The sequence below is a fragment of the Mercenaria mercenaria genome, chromosome 2 (genome assembly GCF_021730395.1).
Source record: "Mercenaria mercenaria strain notata chromosome 2, MADL_Memer_1, whole genome shotgun sequence".
Taxonomy (NCBI): Eukaryota; Metazoa; Mollusca; class Bivalvia; order Venerida; family Veneridae; genus Mercenaria; species Mercenaria mercenaria.
Window position 1 is genome coordinate 63789694 of NC_069362.1, and position 20178 is coordinate 63809871.

A 20178-nucleotide genomic window follows, 5' to 3' on the forward strand; every position below is an offset into this window, starting at 1 on the left:
GAACTAACTAGCAATAAATCCGAAAACCCATTGCAGCAGTTATTGGACCACTGCTAAAAAAGCAGGTCTTGAACTAGAGCTTTCCAATTATCGTCCTGTGAGTAATTTATCATTTCTATCAAAATTTATTGAGAACGCTGTTCTTTATAGACTAATTCCCAAACAAAAAAATCAAGTAACACATTGTATCAAAATCGTGAATAAATGGTGAACAAATCGGGATTTGCCGATTTATTAACACCATTTGTTTACGATTCATTTAATGAATCGGAAGCAAATCGGGTTTTGCAGAGAAAGTCCCTCCCCAATTCATTGCATATAACTGATTTGTTTACCATTCATTAGAAACAGATATTTTGTGCAGTACCATTTATTACCGATTCATTAAAAAGTAAAGTTGTAACCTTTTGGGCGGGAAACATGAGTATATTATCAACCATCTTTAATGCATTTTGGCGGGATAACTGAAATACACAGAGACACCACGTACATCCTCTAAAATACTGGACTTTTAACTGTTATGGAGTAAGTGCAAATGTTTGATTGTCTAATATAGTTGTAAAAGGACATGTTTAAGTGCATACATTAACTCTTTACACTATATTTGAAGCCGTTAAGTTTTTAGGAATAATTACAAAATTGTCATATGTTTTCATGACAACTTTAAAGAAATTTTATATATTAGATCTGATGCATATGTTCTAATATGTATCATATTTTTGAATTTTGCAATTGCTATAGAATCTACTGTAAATAGAATCTATATATTTCATGTTGTTCTTTCCTTACTAGAACATTTAGTTTGCCATTTTTATAGTTAATGCTATCCTTTCTAGAGAATTACAATTTGTCCTCAAACTTTTTGTACCCATGCTTTCGTCCCTTAAAAACAATGCTGAGTTATTAGTACGATTCATTACCTATTCATCAGCACGATTTATTACTGATTTATTAGTGCCACTGATTTCGAAATTCCTTTCATTTCAACTTCAGCATACCCGATTTTTTACCGATTCATTATTTAGCAAGCCAATTTTAAGTCCTGATTTGTTACCGATTTATTAAACGATTTGTTTACGGTTTATTTCCGATTCATTAGCTCATTTGCATACCATTTGAATCGTGATCAAATCTTGAACAAATCACCCGATTTGTTTACCATTTATTACACCCATTCATTCCAATCCTTTTTTTTTTTTGTTTGTTTGGGAAACAAACATGTAAATCAAAACAGTTTTTTGCCTAAGAACCAGTCTGCATATAGGAAATATCGCTCCTGTGAATCTGCGCTGCTTCTGTTCTGGTTAATGATCTTCTAAGTGAAATGGAGAAAAAGGAAGTCACGGCCCTTATTGCAATTAACTTAAGTGCTGCATTTGACACTGTCGACCACGACATTCTTATAGATGTCCTAAAATAACAGTATTGAGTCTGTGAAACAGCTCTGCAATGGGTAGACTCCTGCTTAAGGCCTCGTACTTGTAAGATTAATATCAACAATGTATATCCATCAGACCGCAGTCTTGAATGCAATGTGCCCCAAGGCAATTGCCTTGGTCCCTGGCTGTATCTCACCTATGCTGGAACTCTTTTTGATGTCATTCCAAAATCCATATCAGTCTACGGCTTTGCTGATGATCATAAAGCAAGTAAGCAAATAAAAGCTTTCGTCCCACATCTCTTTCCGTAGAATCACAAGCAATCGGAGACCTTGAACGGTGCGCAGTTATAATCAATGACTGGACACAGTATACTCCTAGTAGAAAAGGTTTGAGATTGTCAGAAAATTCTGAATGTTGTTCCATACAACAAGTGCAAAAAAAATTCAATGATAGAAGTTTCTGTACTATTGGTCCAAAACTGTGGGATGAACTGCCATTAGAACTGCGCAAAAGTAAATTACTTGACACATTAATAATATCTTAAGACACTGCATTTCAGAGATTTCGTGTCATTGTTTTATTTTTTGTGATAACTGCTTCATATACGATAGCACCAGGTGATAGTTTGTTTTCTTTACTTTTTGTAAAAGGTTTTACATTTCAAGATTTATTTCTTTAATTAAACGTAATTGTTGGTAGAGGGGCTCTATGGGTAGGGTAGTGTGTAGTATTTCTTTTTTCAAATGGTCTGTGATGACACCATTAACCAGGGGGTTTGAACCTTTATATGCAGCCCGTCTGAGCGTACCATGTAAAGTTTTAAGCATTGGTATTTGAAACAGAGGTAAAATAATCTCAGGGGGAGGGGTGCGGTCATAACTTTTTGTTTAAATAAGGCTGCTATGATTGTTACTATTACCATTGTCTATTATTGTTTTTATGTACAACGCCATTAAATATGTCATTGTATACAAATAGTCGTTTAATCAAATTATGCAATTTCAGTTTCAGTTTACTTGCTTAGTAAATACTGTAAGCTATTCATAGGCATGTATTTTACGGTACAAGGTACGGGATGGCATCGACTAAAATCCTGTAATCCGAAATGGCCGGATCGGTAAAATACCACAAGTAGAAAATAGCAATAAAAGTCCTTAAACTTTTTATAACTTTTAATTGATACTGAAATGGAATGTTATATTTATAAATGATGTTGAAACAAAACAACCAAAATAATTTGTAAATGCGTTGCTTTTGTAATAGTTCTTTGGAGGGGTGAAAGTAGTTAACGTTCATTGGTAGTATGCTTCTCCAGTGCTGGTATTGTGAATTGTTACTTGTATCTATGATCGAATGTAGACTCTACTGTCTACTGGTTTTATTAACATACGGATTCCGTAACTTCCGGAAATCGTATATAATCTGCACTTGTACTGTTTCTTGTATAGATTTTATATATACTGTTATTAACTGACGGATTTTATTCACCTACGGATTCCGTGACTTACGGAAAATGTAACCTTGCGGATCAAACGTAAAATTTAACCATATGTCCGTTCTCACGGATGGAAAGCCGTCAACTGAAGACGAACGCTGTAATTATAACCTTTACAGCATTAATTTCCGTAAATTGTAAACAGTCTTTTTGAGTCTATCCAATGAGCGCGACTTACGGATGAAATTGTTCCGTTAGTCTCAGGACTCTGATATTCCAGTTCCGTATAAAACGTAGATCCGTTAGCCGATTTAAACTAGGGAACTGTTTAGTTGCATGATCTTTACCATAAGAAAAAGATACATTTCGGTTCTTTGCTCGGATAATGGTATTCCAGAATGCTTGTATTACTTAAGAATAACTTTGGGTAAATCAATTGTTTGTTGTTACTAACGGAAACAAGATCCGCGTTTCGGCTGCACTTATCTATCTATTTATACTGCAGCACTCCTCTCTGCGAGTATTATGTGCAGCTGCGCGCCTGTACAAGAAGTTAAACGTAGATTGGATAGGAGGATAAATGTAATACACGATGTGTATTGCAAGCATGAATACAGTTGATAGTGTTAAAAACAAGAAGGATTTACAGATAAAAGCAGTTTAAAAACAGGTCTATCATGTTAAGCATTGTGTACAAGTTTGGTCACACCCTGCTTAAACTGATTCAGGGTGGGGACTTGCACAAGTTGTACTGGAAGGGAATTCCAAAGCACTATGGTGGCTGGAAAGAAAGAGTACTTATAGTAATTACAGGGACTGAGGATCTGAGTATAGGAGTGGGGATGCATATGTCTTGTTAGACGGGATTGGGTGCTGACATAGGGAGGGAGTGGCACAGCAACCAAACCATTCACTATCTTGTAGAACATAAGGAGGCGTGAATCAGATCTCCTATCTTCAAGGGTACGCCATCACAGCTGACATAGCATGTTTGTGACACTGCTGTAAGGAGAGTAGTCATGATTAACCCATCGCGCTGCCCTCTGCAGAATCATTTCGATCTGGTGAATGTTTTGTTGGGTGTAAGGGTTCCAAACACAGCTAGCATTTCCTAGCTGTGGCCTGACTAGGGCTTTATAAGCTACTTCTCGAATTTTTGGGTTCTTGCATGGGATATTTCGCTTGATGAAGTTAAGTGTTCGGGTAGCTTTGAACGTGACTTAATTGATGTGTTTATTCCAATTAAGATATGAGGATATAGTGACCCCAAGGTACTTTGCATCAGGAACTGTTTCCAAGACTCGGCCATATGCCATGGAGTGTGTACTTTGATTTAAAAGGTTTTTTTGACCACTTCAAGTTGAATTCGAGCTCCTGTGGTAACTGGCCGGCAGACAGTTTTACGTTAAGTTTATTAGAAAAAACCATTAGTTTGTTCTTTGATTTATACGTAGTTTGCATGAGAGCAGCTCATATGTTTTTAGTGAGACAGTAAAATCGTTTGTCATCGGTTTCCGAGGCAGGGTTAACACTTCCCCATAGAATATAAATAGCTTCTCCAGCTTTTTATACAAGTACTCACAATAGTTTTCAAAGAATGAATGAAACTGAAATTACTGTAAACAGAAATAATTTATTGATAACACCATATTTGTGACAGGTTGGTCTTTGTCAGTGTACATTTGATAACAATACTGATCTAATCATTGTTGAAACTGTATGAAACTTTATAGTTTTCAGTAAGTAATGCTTGTGTTTTAAGTTTGGCACTTTAACCATTTCAGTCTAATTAATATTAACAGGATTTTCTACCGAAAGTATGGTTCAGTTAAATCAGTTTCCTGCTTAGTTTATTAGCCTTGAATTTCAATTATGCTGCGGTCTTGACCTTTGCCCTTCATCTGTTTGTTCTCTGTATGTGCAACTATAGTAAAGGAACCAGAATGAGAGCCATCTGGTCTAGTCGCGTAATGGCAGACAGGTTTTTGAACATTAATTTTTCACTTGGCATTGCAACGGAGGTCTAAATTAAAGCTAGTTTCTGTTTATTGATGTATTTTTGACATTTTGGTAGGAAAATTGGGAGAGCAGGTTGTATCTGAGTATGAGTAGTACTTCCAGGTCACAGCAGTGTGATTTAGATGTGATTTTACAGTAAGCAAATGTGACAAGATAAATCTCTCTTAGAAGATTCATAACCCCTACTTTTCACTTCATTTTATATCAGTTTTAGGGTTACACACTAGTGTAGCATTGAAGGTTCCATGTGCACTTCCGTATGAATACATCTGCGGATGTCTCTAAATTGTTTTTTTTTTTTGGTACTTTTAACATGTGTAAATGTTGAGTTCTGCTCAACCCGGGGCTAGAGGGCGTGGACGGTAGTATGCATTTCCATACCGTCCATGAACAGGCTCAATCAAACCAAGCCTGCAACATTTTCGTTTTTGTTGTGTTGAGCGACCTGTGGAGTTTCCACTTTTTCTATTTTATCATAACTCTTTAAAATGAGGTAAGGATTTGTTCTCTGAAATGGGTATAGCTATGTTTGGTAGCTCTTTAAAAATGTCAGTTTTATATAGAATATATCCCCACACAACCTAATTTCGAACACAACATATATCCGAACACATGCATGTAAACAGGAAATGACGCAACACAATCGGCCATTTTGACAGGTCACGTGATTTTTTGTTTGTAAACACCCGGCGAAATGTCACGCAAATTCAAACGTAGATAATGGAAGTAAGAAAGGTAGGTTACATGTCAAAATTGATGCCCTTACCTATTTTCAGCCATTTTGCTAATACCAATCAGTAATAAACTTCAAAAGTTCCAAAAATATATTTTAAGAGCACTCAAACTTTTGACAGCTGGCGTCTGCTATCAAGTTAAGTTTACCTTATTCCCAGGTGTACGGAATAGTGTTAAAATGTATACTACCAGTAAAAAACTACGTTACAAGTTAGTGCATATGTTATGAACTGATGATAAAAGTTTCAATTTTCTTTTTCGAAGGTCCCTTTATATCTTCAGATAAAAGTTGACCAGAGGGGGTCTTACAGGTCATATGATACCCAGTCTTTATCAAGTGCCTACATAGCTGTCAAAGAAACAGGTTTATCCATAAGAGGGGCTGCTAGAAAATATGGTGTTCCAGTTACAACACTCATTGACAGAGTGAATACTCATTGACAGAGTGAATGGTAAAGTAAATGTTGACGTTGTTAAGTCTGGAACATCCCCTCTGTTTACCATGGAACAAGAATCATTATTGGCTGGTCATTTAACTACAATGGCAGAGGTAGGATATGGATATAGCCGCAGTGAAACAATAAATTTGGCCACAGACTATGCAGTTTTCCTGTGTTCAAGAGACAAAGATCATGCCTGACAGGTGGCTTTATAGTTTCCTAAATAGGTGGCCAGAATTAAACGTTAAAAAGCCAAGAAGTCTTGAAATATGTAGGGCCAAAAGTGCCACTAGAAGTGCTATTGATAATTACTTTTCAGAGTTAGGGAATATTTTGCAAAAGTATGACCTTACAGACAAGCCTCACTTGATCTTCAACATCGATGAGAAGGGATTACACACAGAGCATAAACCACCTAAAGTCATCTCTGGTGTTGTTAATAAAACACAGGCCATTACATCTGGGAAGTCTCAAACTGTAACATTAATTGGATGTTGTAATGGTGTTGGGCAAGTTTTCCCACCTTATTTTGTGTTCCCAGGAGCTAGGATGCTTCCTCAGCTATTAGATGGTGCTTCACCAGGTGCTGATGGTACAATTTCTTCAGGTGGTTGGTCAAACACAGAAATTTTTTCAAGTTACTTGAAATCCCATATCATTAAATACTTACCTATCCAGAATAACAGCAATGTCCTTATTCTTTACGATGGACATAAAAGTCATGTGTCAATTGGGTTAATTGAATGGGCAAAGGAAAATGGTATAATATTGTTTGATTTACCCCCACATTGCAGCCACCTCTTACAGCCTTTAGATGTAGGGTGCTATGGCCCCTTTGAAATGGCCTGGAATGCGACTTGTCACCATTACTTGCGTGAATCAGGGGGAAAAGTCATCACAAGGTATGATGTGTGCCGTCTTGCATGTAAGGTATATGCCAAGACACTTACTGCCAATAATATACAGTCATCATTTAAAAGGTGTGGTTTTTATCCTTTTAACCCAAATGTTGTTGAGGACTCTTCAGTTGCCCCTGCTACTACATTTCCAGTAACTGATTCTCAGGCTACATTGAAATCTGCACAAGATCTTAGCAAGTCAGCTGAAAGTTTCCTAGAGAAGAGAGGTGGTGAAATACTTAAAAATGTTCAAGTCTCCAAAGTAAGAAAAACACTCAGTAAGGTGGTTGGGGGAAAGGCTATCACTGAAGACCATGTGCTTGAAAGAATAAAGGAACACTGTGACAAAAATGGTACAAATTCTAAATCTAAAAAAGCTGAAATGCAGTCAACATCATCAAAGTTCCCTCAAAGAGACCAGCAGCCCCAAGTACTTCCAAATTACCTGCAAAAAGAAAACAAAAAGTTGTTATGTTAAGAGGATGAATCATCTGATGGTAGTGACATAGAAGAATCAGAGAAATGTTTCATGTGTAAAAGTTTCCAGCCTGTAGATCTTGATAAGTATCCTCAGTTAATACTAGTAAACTGGTGCCAATGTGATAAATGTAATGGCTGGGTACATTTGAAATTTTGCAGTCCAGTTAGGGTTATTAGAAGGGGAGACGCCTTCTATTGCCCAAAGTGTACCACTGGTTGGAAATCTTCCTGGGAATGAGGTAAGCATCCGCCATTTTATCTAATGAAAACAATTAAAGTAGGTCATCATATAATGCAATACTTGTGTACTGATATAGTGCTTAGAAATGTTAAATTGATGATACATACGAATCAAATTTATTGCAAATACCACAAATACGTTCAGGTATTAAAGGAAAATCCTTTAGATGTTCGAAATTAGGTTGTGCCGGGATATAGGGAAAACTATTTACTGGTTTGTGACCAGAAGAAGCGGAGAATATTTAAGAACATATTCTACGATATTAATCAAACACGCCTATATGCCGGTCACAGTTATCTCCCCTAGCAAAATGGCTGACATGAATGAAAATAGCTCTGCGGAATTAAATGGGGATCAACCTACAATTAAAAAGCTAAAAACAGATTACATAAGGTGTTGGCAATTATTTGTTTTATATGTAATCGCACCAATTATTTATATTACGAGACTTTTCGCCAGACCAAAAAATGTGAATCCGCGGGTTTAACTTTATTTTTATTGGACAACGAGCCATGCGGGAAAGTCTATTGACATAATGGGTGTTTTACCTCATTTCGAGAACCCTGGTACAGTTGTCATCAGTATAGAGTAGCTGTCATGTCCACACTTTCTTGTACATGTAGATTGACTTTAGCTTACTTTACAGAGATAAAGTTTATGAACATAATAAAGTTCTTATTTTTAATGCGAACTCCCTGTTACATAAAGTGGTCAAATCCAAGAAGATATATAACCTGTGTGCAACCAGTGAACGTTCTCATTTATACACAGGATCATGGCAAAGTTAGTTAAGTCAATAGTTTTCTTTATTTGCATAATTATAATGTTATCAGTTATTGTATTTATTTGTAGTTCATATATAAATAATACAGTATGAGTATCGCAACGCAATTTTCTAAATACTTTAGATGAAATAGTTAAAAAAGAAGAATACCTGGTATCTAATCATACACTTATACTTATCTTAGAGTGGCGATGGGAGTATCATACATGACTTTTATGATAAAGGTCATCACAAAATTTACTACATGTATCCAGGTGGGAATAATTCTGCTGCTAAGGTGTTTCTAGGTGTATGCATCAGTTTTTGCTTAAATGTAGGCTGACAAACACTAAGATGAATTTCTACATCTACGGGGATACTCCCAACAATCAATTTCTGATCATAACTGGGAGGTCAGGGCAGTTGTTAAAAACATGTTGCTATGTTATTTGATACATGATATGCATGTGTTAAGAGAGTAAGAGCAGTAATATGTACAGCTTTGTTAAAAATAAAAACAGGATGATGACATTAGTACATAATATATGCGAGTCTAGGTAAGATGTGAAGCACTAAAGGTTCACACTGTCATTGATGTTATAAGGCAAGGCGTTCCAGTATCTAATCGTGCGGGGGAAAAAGGAGTTCATATGATATTGTGTTCTTGAAGTTGGAATGATGAAGTTTAAATTTCTAGAGGCTGTCAGGTGGTTATGATCTACAGAGACGAGGTTGTGCGATATTTTATACAACATAATTAAAGATGCATGTATTCTTCTCTGTTCTAATGTCTGCCATTTAAGAATTTCAAGCACTGATGTTAAGCTGCTTTGGTAATCATTCATAACATGTCTGGCTGCAGCTCTTTGTACTTACGGTTATTACATTGTACATTTCTTTTTATGAATCTGAGAGTGTTATTAGAAGATGTACCAGTACCTAAAATGTACCTTGATTGAATTTTTGCTATTTAACTGAAGATTTACTGTATCTGCTGTGTTATATTGTTGCCTGAGAGCGAATGTTTAAAAGAATTTATGCAGGATTTTGCATAATTTGCTTATTTAGATATTTTCAAAATCTAATTCATGTATTAATTAAATTTCACCAGGAAGGTATGTTGTATCTGGAATGACTATGGGGAGTGGAATGCGGTATTTATTCTAGTTTATCTTGTCGTCCAATCGGTGCATATGTCGTAGATTATTCTGCATACTACAGATAATGCCCAAAACAACATATTGATTGCTAATGGCTGATCAATATATACGGTATGGATGACAAGATAACAGTTGTTAACACAGATAAATATATTGATTGATACAGGGCTTCCATTAAGCGGTGTCCCGGCGTAAAATATGCCAAAAATTATGATCCGTATGCCAATACACAATGTCAGAAGCGTACAAAGGACTTCCAATAGTGAAGGACGACAAAATCAATACATCGTGAGGTAACTTCACTCGAATGACGTGATTATCTCCACCCCGTAACTAATCAAAGCAGTTTACCGTACATAACCGCTTATAAGACGCACTCGCTTATAAGACGCATCCCGACATAGGACATGCAATCTGGGGTCTTTTCCACTAACCCTCGTATAAGACGCGGTCATTTTTTGATATTAACAATGTCAGATATTTGTAGAAATGCATTATTTTTCGAACATGATGTGTTTTGAGAAAAATAAAATGGTAAAATCGCCGATTTTGTTGCCAAAAAAATGCAAACTTCAGTTATTAAATTTTAAAATATATAATCAGCTTATATACAATTATTTTTCTGTGATAAACACATTGAGATGAATTAGAAACGGAGAACTTACGTCTACAAAACAGCCGATATTTTGACGATATTTGCCGATGTTGCACAATGAAATAAAATAAAGTATTTTTAAAAATATCTTGATGTATAATAAAATGCATATGAATAACCAAGATACGGCAAAAATACGTCTAGAAAAAAATTGGCGTTATTCACCAAGATTATTCAAAACTTTGCAGACTTGTTTAATTAAACGTAAATCCTTTTTTATATGTGTAATAAAATATATTTTAGCTCCTAGGAAACGGCAAAATTACATGTACGAATCGGCCGAAATTTTGACAATATTTGCCGATGTTACTCAACGAAATAAAACAAAGTATTTTAAAATGTATTTTTATGTATGATAAATTACATTTAAAAAACGTATATTCGGCGAAAATACGTCAGAAAAGATTATTCAAGAGTTTGCAAAACCTGTTTTATAAAATGTAAAACTAAACAGAATGTTTTAAAATCCTATTATACGTAATAAAATACTAGGAAACAGCGAAATTACGTCTACAAATCGGCCGAAATAATATCGGCGACTTTATTGCTGGGCTTTCAAATATGACACGTGTCAATCAATCATAGCTTGACATCTGCCAGTCAAATACAGGTATGCCCACTTCGATATATTACCCAATCGTGTTCGAGTTTCGAGTAGCTAGCCATCTCTACATGCCCGTCATTTGGCAAGAAGATTAGTCCAAAAATTATGCAATATGATTTCCGTTCGCCATTCTTTGAAGATGCCGAAGATTGACATCAATCAGTGTCAATCACAAAGCTGTTTATTTGCGGATCTGGAGCATCAGATATTTCATAACAAGTGTTTTAACACTCTAAAACAGTTCTCTGTAATTGGCGCCAATTAACTTTTAATTGTTTTCGGTTTGCGGGCTGTGAAAATATTTCTATGTTCCATTACAATTTACAATTTAATTTAAAGTCAATACATTCTGGTGTTTTAAAAGGAAAAATAATACATTTACAAAAAAATATTCTTTTTTGAATCGTAAAATAAATTAGTATCGATTTTTATAGCAGGCCGAAATACGGTACGTGCAGTTAAAGATTTTATCACCGCTATATAAATGGCGGCCGAAAAACCAAAGTAGCGGTTTGCAGTGACAGAAATAAAGATGTACTGAGCTGTAATTTGAAGATTTTTTAAGATTTTCTTTTAATTTTCGTGTAGAACGCGCTTATAAGACGCGTCCCACTCTTTGGCCCGGAAATATGACTCCTAAAAATGCGTCTTATAAGCGGTTATGTACGGTAACTCTTGATGATTGACAGCCTCATAAAAACTGCCGGCAATGTTCGAAGTGTGAAAGCATCGTGTTTGATAGAGACTGTCTGTAAATGTAAACCATTATTCAGATCAGTTGACATGTTTAGAAGGCGCTAATTGCTGACAATAAAACATTACATGCATTTGGCTCGGATTAAGTTGGTGAAACAAGCTCTGAGGTCGGAAGACAAAGTAACTAATTGTGGAAAATATATCGATAACTTCAGCACAAAAAAAAACCTCAGCAAGTAACTATACTCTAGCAAACGACATTTCACATCCAGTTTAAATTAAAACATTTTTTCCGATTGGTAATAAATTTGCTACATACTTTGGATTTTTGTAAATGATAAATCCTACTTTTACAGTATTACATGGCAACTTAAGTTCAAAGGGAGAGTGTCAGCAAAATTTTCCTTTATTGATTTTCTTTGATGTGGGATGAAAGTTAACTGGTTGGGTATTGCCAGGTGAATGACATAATTTGACATAATTCTACTCCAAGTAAAATGTACTTTAGATTTTTTAAGTGGATTTTTGTTTAAGTAGCTGAACAACAGTAAGTCTGTTGATTTTGATAAAATGCTGACTGTTGCTATACGTATAATAAAACAATAAAATATTTTTTGTGAAATAAATCTTTTTCGAATCATTTTAGTGGTCCTTTTCTCTAAATTCTATTACTTTACACATTGTTCTGAACCAATTAGGTATGATGATAATAATAATGATGATGATGATATTGAAGGTCATTGTACAAAGTGATACTACGTAGGACTCAAAGAAAATTTAAGAGGGACTCCAAAATCTGAATGTTAGGCAGTCCTGACTCCATGAAATGGAATCCTAATGGAAGCCCTGTTGATATGGAGTGTCCACTCCCCTTATTAGACCTTCCTAGTTGTATGGCACATGTCAGTTATGGTAATGTAAGAAAATATTGCTGCTATACAGTTTGAGTCAGAATTTGTTTTAATTGAATAATACATATTATTAAAATAATTGACTTAGCTTAATTTCTGCTTTTTCTATTTCACAGAGAAGGTGTATTGCTTGGTTATGGAAATCCATTACTGGACATACAGGTTGTAGGTACAGAGGAGTTCTTAAAAAAGTAAGGAACCCTACAGATATTCCTATGGATGTACATCAACATAGTTTTAGGAGAAACAACTCACTTTAATCTCAGCAGTAAACTCATACATTTGTACCTTCAGTATTAGTCATCTCATACCTTATTCTGTTCAACTTGCACATTTCATTTGGTCAGTAGATACACCTACTCTCCTATTCAACTTGTTTTAGTTCATCTTGAGCACTTGTGATCTCCCTGTGTCCGTCGTCAACAACTTGATTGTTCACACTAGAGTTGTAACAATACATTTGAATATTTGATTTAGTCAAATACAGTTTTGTCTGAATTGCATTCATTATTCGCCATGTCCTGAACCAAATATTTACAAATATAAATAAAAAATGCATGATTTAAACTCAAATCACTCTAATTTACCTTAAACACAGGAACCCTACATGTGTGTACCGAAAAATGCTCCCGTTTCATTGCACATTTTGTTCTATTTCTTCGTATTACCCCACCCACAACAGTTGACGGATATTTTCATGACACTGATAAGTCATAGAGCCGATATTTGATGTTGGTTTACCATTAATAAAATGCTTTTCATAACTTTCTGGGTTTAAAATGTGATTGAATTCATAATTAAATTTCATGTTCAGTTAAAATTTGATTTCAACATGTGTGAATTCCCATTTTAGACATCCGAAACCGTCTACGTAAACAACATGTCGAGCAACGGGCAAACTGTTAAGGAAATCATGGATCCTCCTGTCAAATACACATCGCATGTTTGGAAACATTTTGGTTTTCAGTTGACAGTTCTAGACATTTGAATCCAAAGCTTAAGCTTACATGTTGACTCAATGTTTTTTTTTTTACTTTTGAACAGTATTCTTTCACAGTTTTTAGCTCACCTGTCACAAAGTGACAAGGTGAGCTTTTGTGATCGCGCAGCGTCCGTCGTCCGTCCGTGCGTAAACTTTTCCTTGTGACATCTCTAGAGGTCACATTTTTCATGGGATCTTTATGAAACTTGGTCAGAATGTTCATCTTGGTAAATTCTAGGTCAAGTTCGAAACTGGGTCACATGCCGTCAAAAACTAGGTCAGTAGGTCTAAAAATAGAAAAACCTTGTGACCTCTCTAGAGGCCATAATTTTCAATGGATCTTCATGAAAATTGGTCAGAATGTTCATCTTGATGATATCTAGGTCAAGTTCGAAACTGGGTCACGTGCCTTCAAAAACTAGGTCAGTAGATCTAAAAATAGAAAAACCTTGTGACCTCTCTAGAGGCCATATATTTCATAAGATCTTCATGAAAGTTGGTCAGAACGTTCAAGGTCAAGTTCGAAACTGGGTCACGTGGGGTCAAAAACTAGGTCATTAGGTCTAAAAATAGAAAAACCTTGTGACCTCTCTAGAGGCCATATTTCTCAATGGATCTTCATGAAAATTGGTCAGAATGTTCACCTTGATGATATCTAGGTCAGATTCGAAACTGGGTCACGTGGGGTTAAAAACTAGGTCATTAGGTCTAAAAACAGAAAAACCTTGTGACCTCTCTAGAGGCCATATTTCTCAATGGATCTTCATGAAAATTGGTCAGAATGTTCAACTTGATGATATCTAGGTCAAGTTCTAAACTGGGTCACGTGCGGTCAAAAACTAGGTCAGTAGGTCTAAAAATAGAAAAACCTTGTGACCTCTCTAGAGGCCATATTTTTCAATGGATCTTCATGAAAATTGGTCAGAATGTTTACCTTGATGATATCTAGTTCAAGTTCGAAACTGGGTCACGTGGGGTTAAAAACTAGGTCAGTAGATCTAAAAATAGAAAAACCTTGTGACCTCTCTAGAGGCCATATTTTTCATGAGATCTTCATGAATATTGTCAGAATGTTCACCTTGATGATATCTAGGTCAAATTCGAAACTGGGTCACGTGGGGTCAAAAACTAGATCAGTAGGTCTAAAAATAGAAAAACCTTGTGACCTCTCTAGAGGCCATATTTCTCAATGGATCTTCATGAAAATTGGTGAGAATGTTCAGCTTGATGATATCTAGGTCAGGTTCGTAACTGGGTCATGTGCGGTCAAAAACTAGGTCAGTAGGTCGAAAAATAGAAAAACCTTGTGACCTCTCTAAAGGCCATATTTTTCATGAGATCTTCATGAAAATTGGTGAGAATGTTCACCTTGATGATATCTAGGTCAAGTTTAAAAGTGGGTCATGTGCCTTCAAAAACTAGGTCATTAGGTCAAATAATGGAAAAACCTTGTGACCTCTAGAGGCCATATTTTTCAATGGATCTTCATGAAAATTGGTCAAATCTTTTTATCTTGATGATATCTAGGTCACATATGCTCAAAAACTAAGTCACTATGTCAGATAATAGAAATAACGACGTCATACTCAGTTCAACACTGGGTCATGTGGGGATAGGTGAGCGATTCAGGACCATCATGGTCCTCTTGTTTTGAGTACCCAGTAAGTACTATAATGAGATTGTAACATATTGTTGTCATAGCCACATAATGTTCCGAGATCTTTTAGTTTAGAATTCATACTCATGAATAAATATTCGTATTCGTCACACTGTATTCGTGATAGGTATCATATTCGTCCCAAAGTGTATTCGTTACATCCCTAGTTCACACACTAGGGGTCGCAATTTTGACCAGTGCAATATTAATGACTTGGTCAGAATATTACGCTAAAAAAAATAAGAGACATTTCTGTTACTGGGTCATCTGGGGTCAGAAACTAAGTCAAATAATAGGAAAACCTTGCTTACACTCTAAGAACCACATTTTCTGTCTCATCTTAAAAAAACTTTATCAGAATGTTTGTCTCTATAAAATCTAGATCAAGATCGAAGCTAAATTATTTTAGAACAAAAAGTAGGTCACTTGGTCAAATCATAAAAAAACCTTGTTTGAACTGCATAGAAGCCGCATTTTCTGCTTGATCTTCATAAAAAAATCTGAATATTTGTTCCTATGAAATCTAAGTCTAGTTAAAAACTGGCTTACATGAGGTCTTAAACTAGACCACTCGGTTAAAATACAAGAAAACTTTGTCTACTCTAGAGGCCACATTTTCTACTTGATCTTTATAAAACTTTGTCAGAATGTTTATTTTGCTCCCACCACTCTGTGGAGGGGGCATATAGATTTGGTCTGGTCAGCGCAATCCATCCGACAAAAAAGTTTGTGACACACCTAGCTCAAAAAGTATTTGTCATGCTATAAATTCATGAAACCTTGCATGAGTCTTTATCATGATGTGAACTTGCGCACCTCCTATTTTTAATCCCCCGCCACGAGGTGGGGGGTGAGGGTTATAGGAATGGTCTCCGTCTGTCCGTCCGTAACACTTTCATGTCCGCTCCATATGTATTTCCTAAACCCCTTGAAGGATTTTTCATGAAACTTTGGTCAAATGATCACCTCATCAAGACGATGTGCAGAACTCATGAGTCAGTCATGTTGGCTCAAGGTCAAGGTCACAACTCTGGGTCAAAGGTTTGAGCCTTCCATTTTGTGTCCGCTCTGTATCTCCTAACCCCCTTGAAGGATTCATATGAAACCTGGGTCAAATGATCACCTCATCAAGACGATATGCAGAACTTGTGAGTCAGCCATGCCGGCTCAAGGTCAAGGTCACAATTTAGGATCAAAGGTTTGAGCCTTCCATTTTGTATCCACTCTATCTCCTAAACCCCTTGAAGGATTTTCATCAAACTTGGGTCAAATGATCACCTCATTAAGGCATTGTGCAGAATTCATGAGTCAGCCATGTCAGTTCAATGTCAGGGTCACAGCTCAAGGTCAAAGGTTTACCCTTTCTCTGTCCATAACAGTGGCGGGGGATTTAGCTGTCTTTCAGTCTGCCTTGTTCTTCTGGTGCCCCCTATTTCCAGAGTTTATTTACCTGTGGAAACTTTTGATATAGACTATAATTGGGGAAATCCAAAAATCCAGTACAGGAGTTGTCTATATTTACAAATGGGAAGGAGGCAAAACAAATATTTTTAGTAAATTGTTGCACTTAGCTATCATCTCACACTAAAAAAACTGAAAAGACAAATTTTAATTTTTTATATAACATGTCTTACATTAAAGATACAGTCAATATACAACACAATTTTATAAAGTCAACACCTAGGTGACCCACTCCAGGGCAGAACTTTGTAGTTTTAGGTTGATTAATATTACTGATTTTTTTTCTAGGTATGATCTGAAGGCCAACAACGCCATTTTGGCAGAAGACAAACACAAACCCATGTAAGTATGAGATTTTTATTTTATGCTAACTGGTGAAATACTGAAAATTTATCAGTGAGATTTTTCTCTATCTCACTCACTGCGCATAACATCTTCTTTTTAGAAAAATAAATATCTCCATCGAAATATGTTGTTAAATTACCTCCCTTTTTTGTCTTTTGGATTTGGAAGTACTGGTAGTTCTAACTATTCTGAAGTTCAAGCCATACACAAGTTATGTACAGCTGGACAATCCAGTATCGAAGAAACTAGCTGTTCTAGAGTTTTCAAAAAAATAATGTTAATGCTCTAGAAATGTTGCCTTTGTTGCTTGAACTTGATCTGTGTGTTATTTGTCCTCACGTTTCAGCTGTTCACTATCGTTTGATAGATTATAGTGGCAACAGTACATTTAGTTGGTTGTTATCTTAGTTAATTATCACCTGACATCAACACAACCTTATGTAATATGCCTACATTTTCGTCAAAGTAGTTTCTCAGTAAAGACCAGGTTTATTTCCATTGTCAGTTGTAATGTTCCATTTTTGTGACATAATATGTTACCCTATGCAGCTCCTAGATTGATATTTCCTAGCTATTTCTGTTGAACCCATTATGATATTGATTCTGCTACGTGATTTACCAAGGACCTTTGGTTTTTCCTCAGTTGTTTACATTTTTCGTGTGTTGTTTTTAGCTCACCTGAGCCAAAGGCTCAAGGTGAGCTTTTGTGACCTCTCAATGTCCGTCGTGCGTCGTCCGTCCGTCAACATTTCCTAAAAAAAATCTTCTTCTTGAAAGCCACTGGGCAGAATCACACCAAACTTCACAGAAATGATCCTTGGGTGGCCCTCTTTCGAAATTGTTCAAAGAATTGAATTCCATGCAGAACTCTGGTTGCCATGGCAACCGAAAGGAAAAACTTTAAAAATCTTCTTATCCAAAACCACAGGGCCTAGGGCTTTGATATCTGGTGTGTAGTGTCATCTAGTGGTCCTCTACCAAAATTATTCAAATTATCCCCCTAGGGTCAAATATGGCCTCGCCCCGGGGGTCATATGGTTTATATAGACTTATATAGGGAAAACTTTGAAAATCTTCTTGTACAAAACCACATGGCCTAGGGCTTTGATATTTGGTATGTAGCATCATTTAGCGGTCCTCTACCAAGTTGTTCAAATTATCCCCCTAGGATCAAATATGGCCCGCCCCGGGGTTCCCAAGTTTTACTTATATAGGAAAAAAAAGTTTAAAAATCTTCTTGTCTGAAACCACAACACTTAGACCTTTGATATTTGGTATGTAGCATTGTCTTATGGTCCTCAACCAAAATTGTTCAAATTGTACCCCTTGGGTGAAAAGAGGCCCTGCCCTGGGGGTCCCAAGTTTTATATAGACTTATATAGGAAAAAGCTTTAAAAATCTTCTTGTCTGAAACCATACGACCTAGGCTTTTGATATTTGGTAGGAAGCATTGTCTAGTAGTCCTCTACCAAAATTGTTCAAAATATGTCCCTCGGGTTAAAAGAGGCCCTGTCCTGGGGTCACTTAGTTATTATGTGAGTTATATAGGAAAAATACTTAAAAAATCATCTGATCCTATTTTCAAGACTGTTAATTATAATTACCTGGTGATGTCACTTGACTGTGACCTTGACCTACTGACCAACTTTCTTGTTTTTTAAGATACAGCCTTGAAATTTTGATGACATACACAGTTTTGCACACAAATCGTAAAACTGAATTTCATTGACCATGAATGTGACCTACTGACTTTCTTAATATTTTACCATCAGTTTGACATTTGAAACATGTAGCTCATATTACTCAGGTGAGCGATCCAGGGTCATCATGACCCTCTTGTTAGAATTTTATAATTTAAAAAATCTGAATCATTTGATTTTAGCACAAGTTGTTGTTGATAGTCAATAAGATCATATTACCACAGCATTTTACATAAATAATACTTGAATGTTCTTGCATTGAAAACACCAAGTTTATGTTATTTAATTGAAAATTGAAATGGTTAATTCAATACATGATCATAATGCTTCACTAATTGTTTATACCATACACAGCACAGTTATGTTTGCTTGATGTTTTAGGTACGATGACATGACTGCAACATTTAAAGATGTAGTGTATGTCCCTGGTGGAGCTACCCTTAATTCAATCAAAGTAGCACAGGTATACAAACTACAAAAAGCTTAACTTTCCTGTAATAGTAGCAAACTTTCCACTGAAGTATATATAAGGACTTAAGGTTTTGGCTTCGACTCAGGTCTAACAAAACCTATGACTTTATTCAATACCATCGACAAATTTTATACCTTTGCTGATCTTATGTCTAAGACTGATTTTATGTCTTATGTCTGATTTTATACCTGTGACTGATTTTATACCTATGTCTGATTTTATACCAATGTCTGATCTTATGTCTGTGACTGATTTTTTATATGTATGACTGATTTTATATCTATGACAGATTTTATGTCTATGTCTGAATTTATATAAGTGTTGATCCAAAGTGTTGTCCTTTGGGCTGTATAAAAGAAAGCAACAAAATTCATTCCAAAGTACCTTGAACTATTTGCAATATTTTCCAAAACAGTCATAAAAGTGTTTTACATACTTGTTGTCTAGATATCAACTTTTGCTGAAAGCATGGTAATGGCAAATGATGTGCATCACTGAAATTATAAATGTCAGACATCGGCATGTTTGCCACTAAGCATTACCAAGCTTAAGCACTACTTTGTGAATTTAAGCATGCAATGACATTACTAAAGTTTTATCAGTAGATGGCAGAGAAACATTACTTCACATTGTTATGCCCCCCTTTGAAGAAGAGGAGGTATATTGCTTTGCACCTGTTGGTCACATTGATCTATCTGTCTGATGGTAAAGCGAACAGTTTCCGCCAAATAAATTGAGAACCACTTGACCAGGACATTCAGACTTGGTAGCATGAATTGGCTTATTAGATTACCCCTACATGTATAGTTTTTGAGGAGTCACGGGGACCTGAACATTGAAAACTATTTCTGCATGGTAACTTGAGAACCAATGGACCTAATGGCTATAACTTTCAAACTTGATAGCATGATTAGGATATGAAGTAGATGGCCCATGTTGTTTAAGGGTCAGTAAGTCAAAGGTTAAGGTCGCAGGGACTTTAACCTTGAAAACCATTTCCACTCAGTAACTTGAAAACCACTTGACCCAGTGTCTCTTCAAACTTAATAGCATGATTGGACTGGACTTGCACTTATCATATAATTATGTTGAAAAAATTGCTGTTATACATATTTCCTTGTCACAAAGCTTTTATCACCCA

At 35.9% G+C, this 20178-nt stretch overlaps 1 protein-coding gene across 3 annotated transcripts in view; it reads left to right on the forward strand.

The window, feature by feature from the left end:
• Window positions 1-505: 505 nt before the first annotated feature.
• The window catches only part of LOC123564109 (uncharacterized), a 40060-nt gene continuing 20387 nt past the window's right edge, over window positions 506-20178 (forward strand). The window contains exons 1-4 of one of the 3 annotated variants that reach the window (XM_045357432.2): window positions 506-525; window positions 12537-12611; window positions 16809-16862; window positions 18947-19028. In XM_045357432.2, coding sequence (XP_045213367.2) covers window positions 521-525; window positions 12537-12611; window positions 16809-16862; window positions 18947-19028 — 216 coding nt within the window. In that variant the 5' untranslated portion in view covers window positions 506-520. Of the gene's footprint in view, window positions 526-7891; window positions 8025-8362; window positions 8415-12536; window positions 12612-16808; window positions 16863-18946; window positions 19029-20178 lie in introns of those variants that run through there. The other 2 variants (XM_045357429.2, XM_045357431.2) reach the window with 2 other exon arrangements.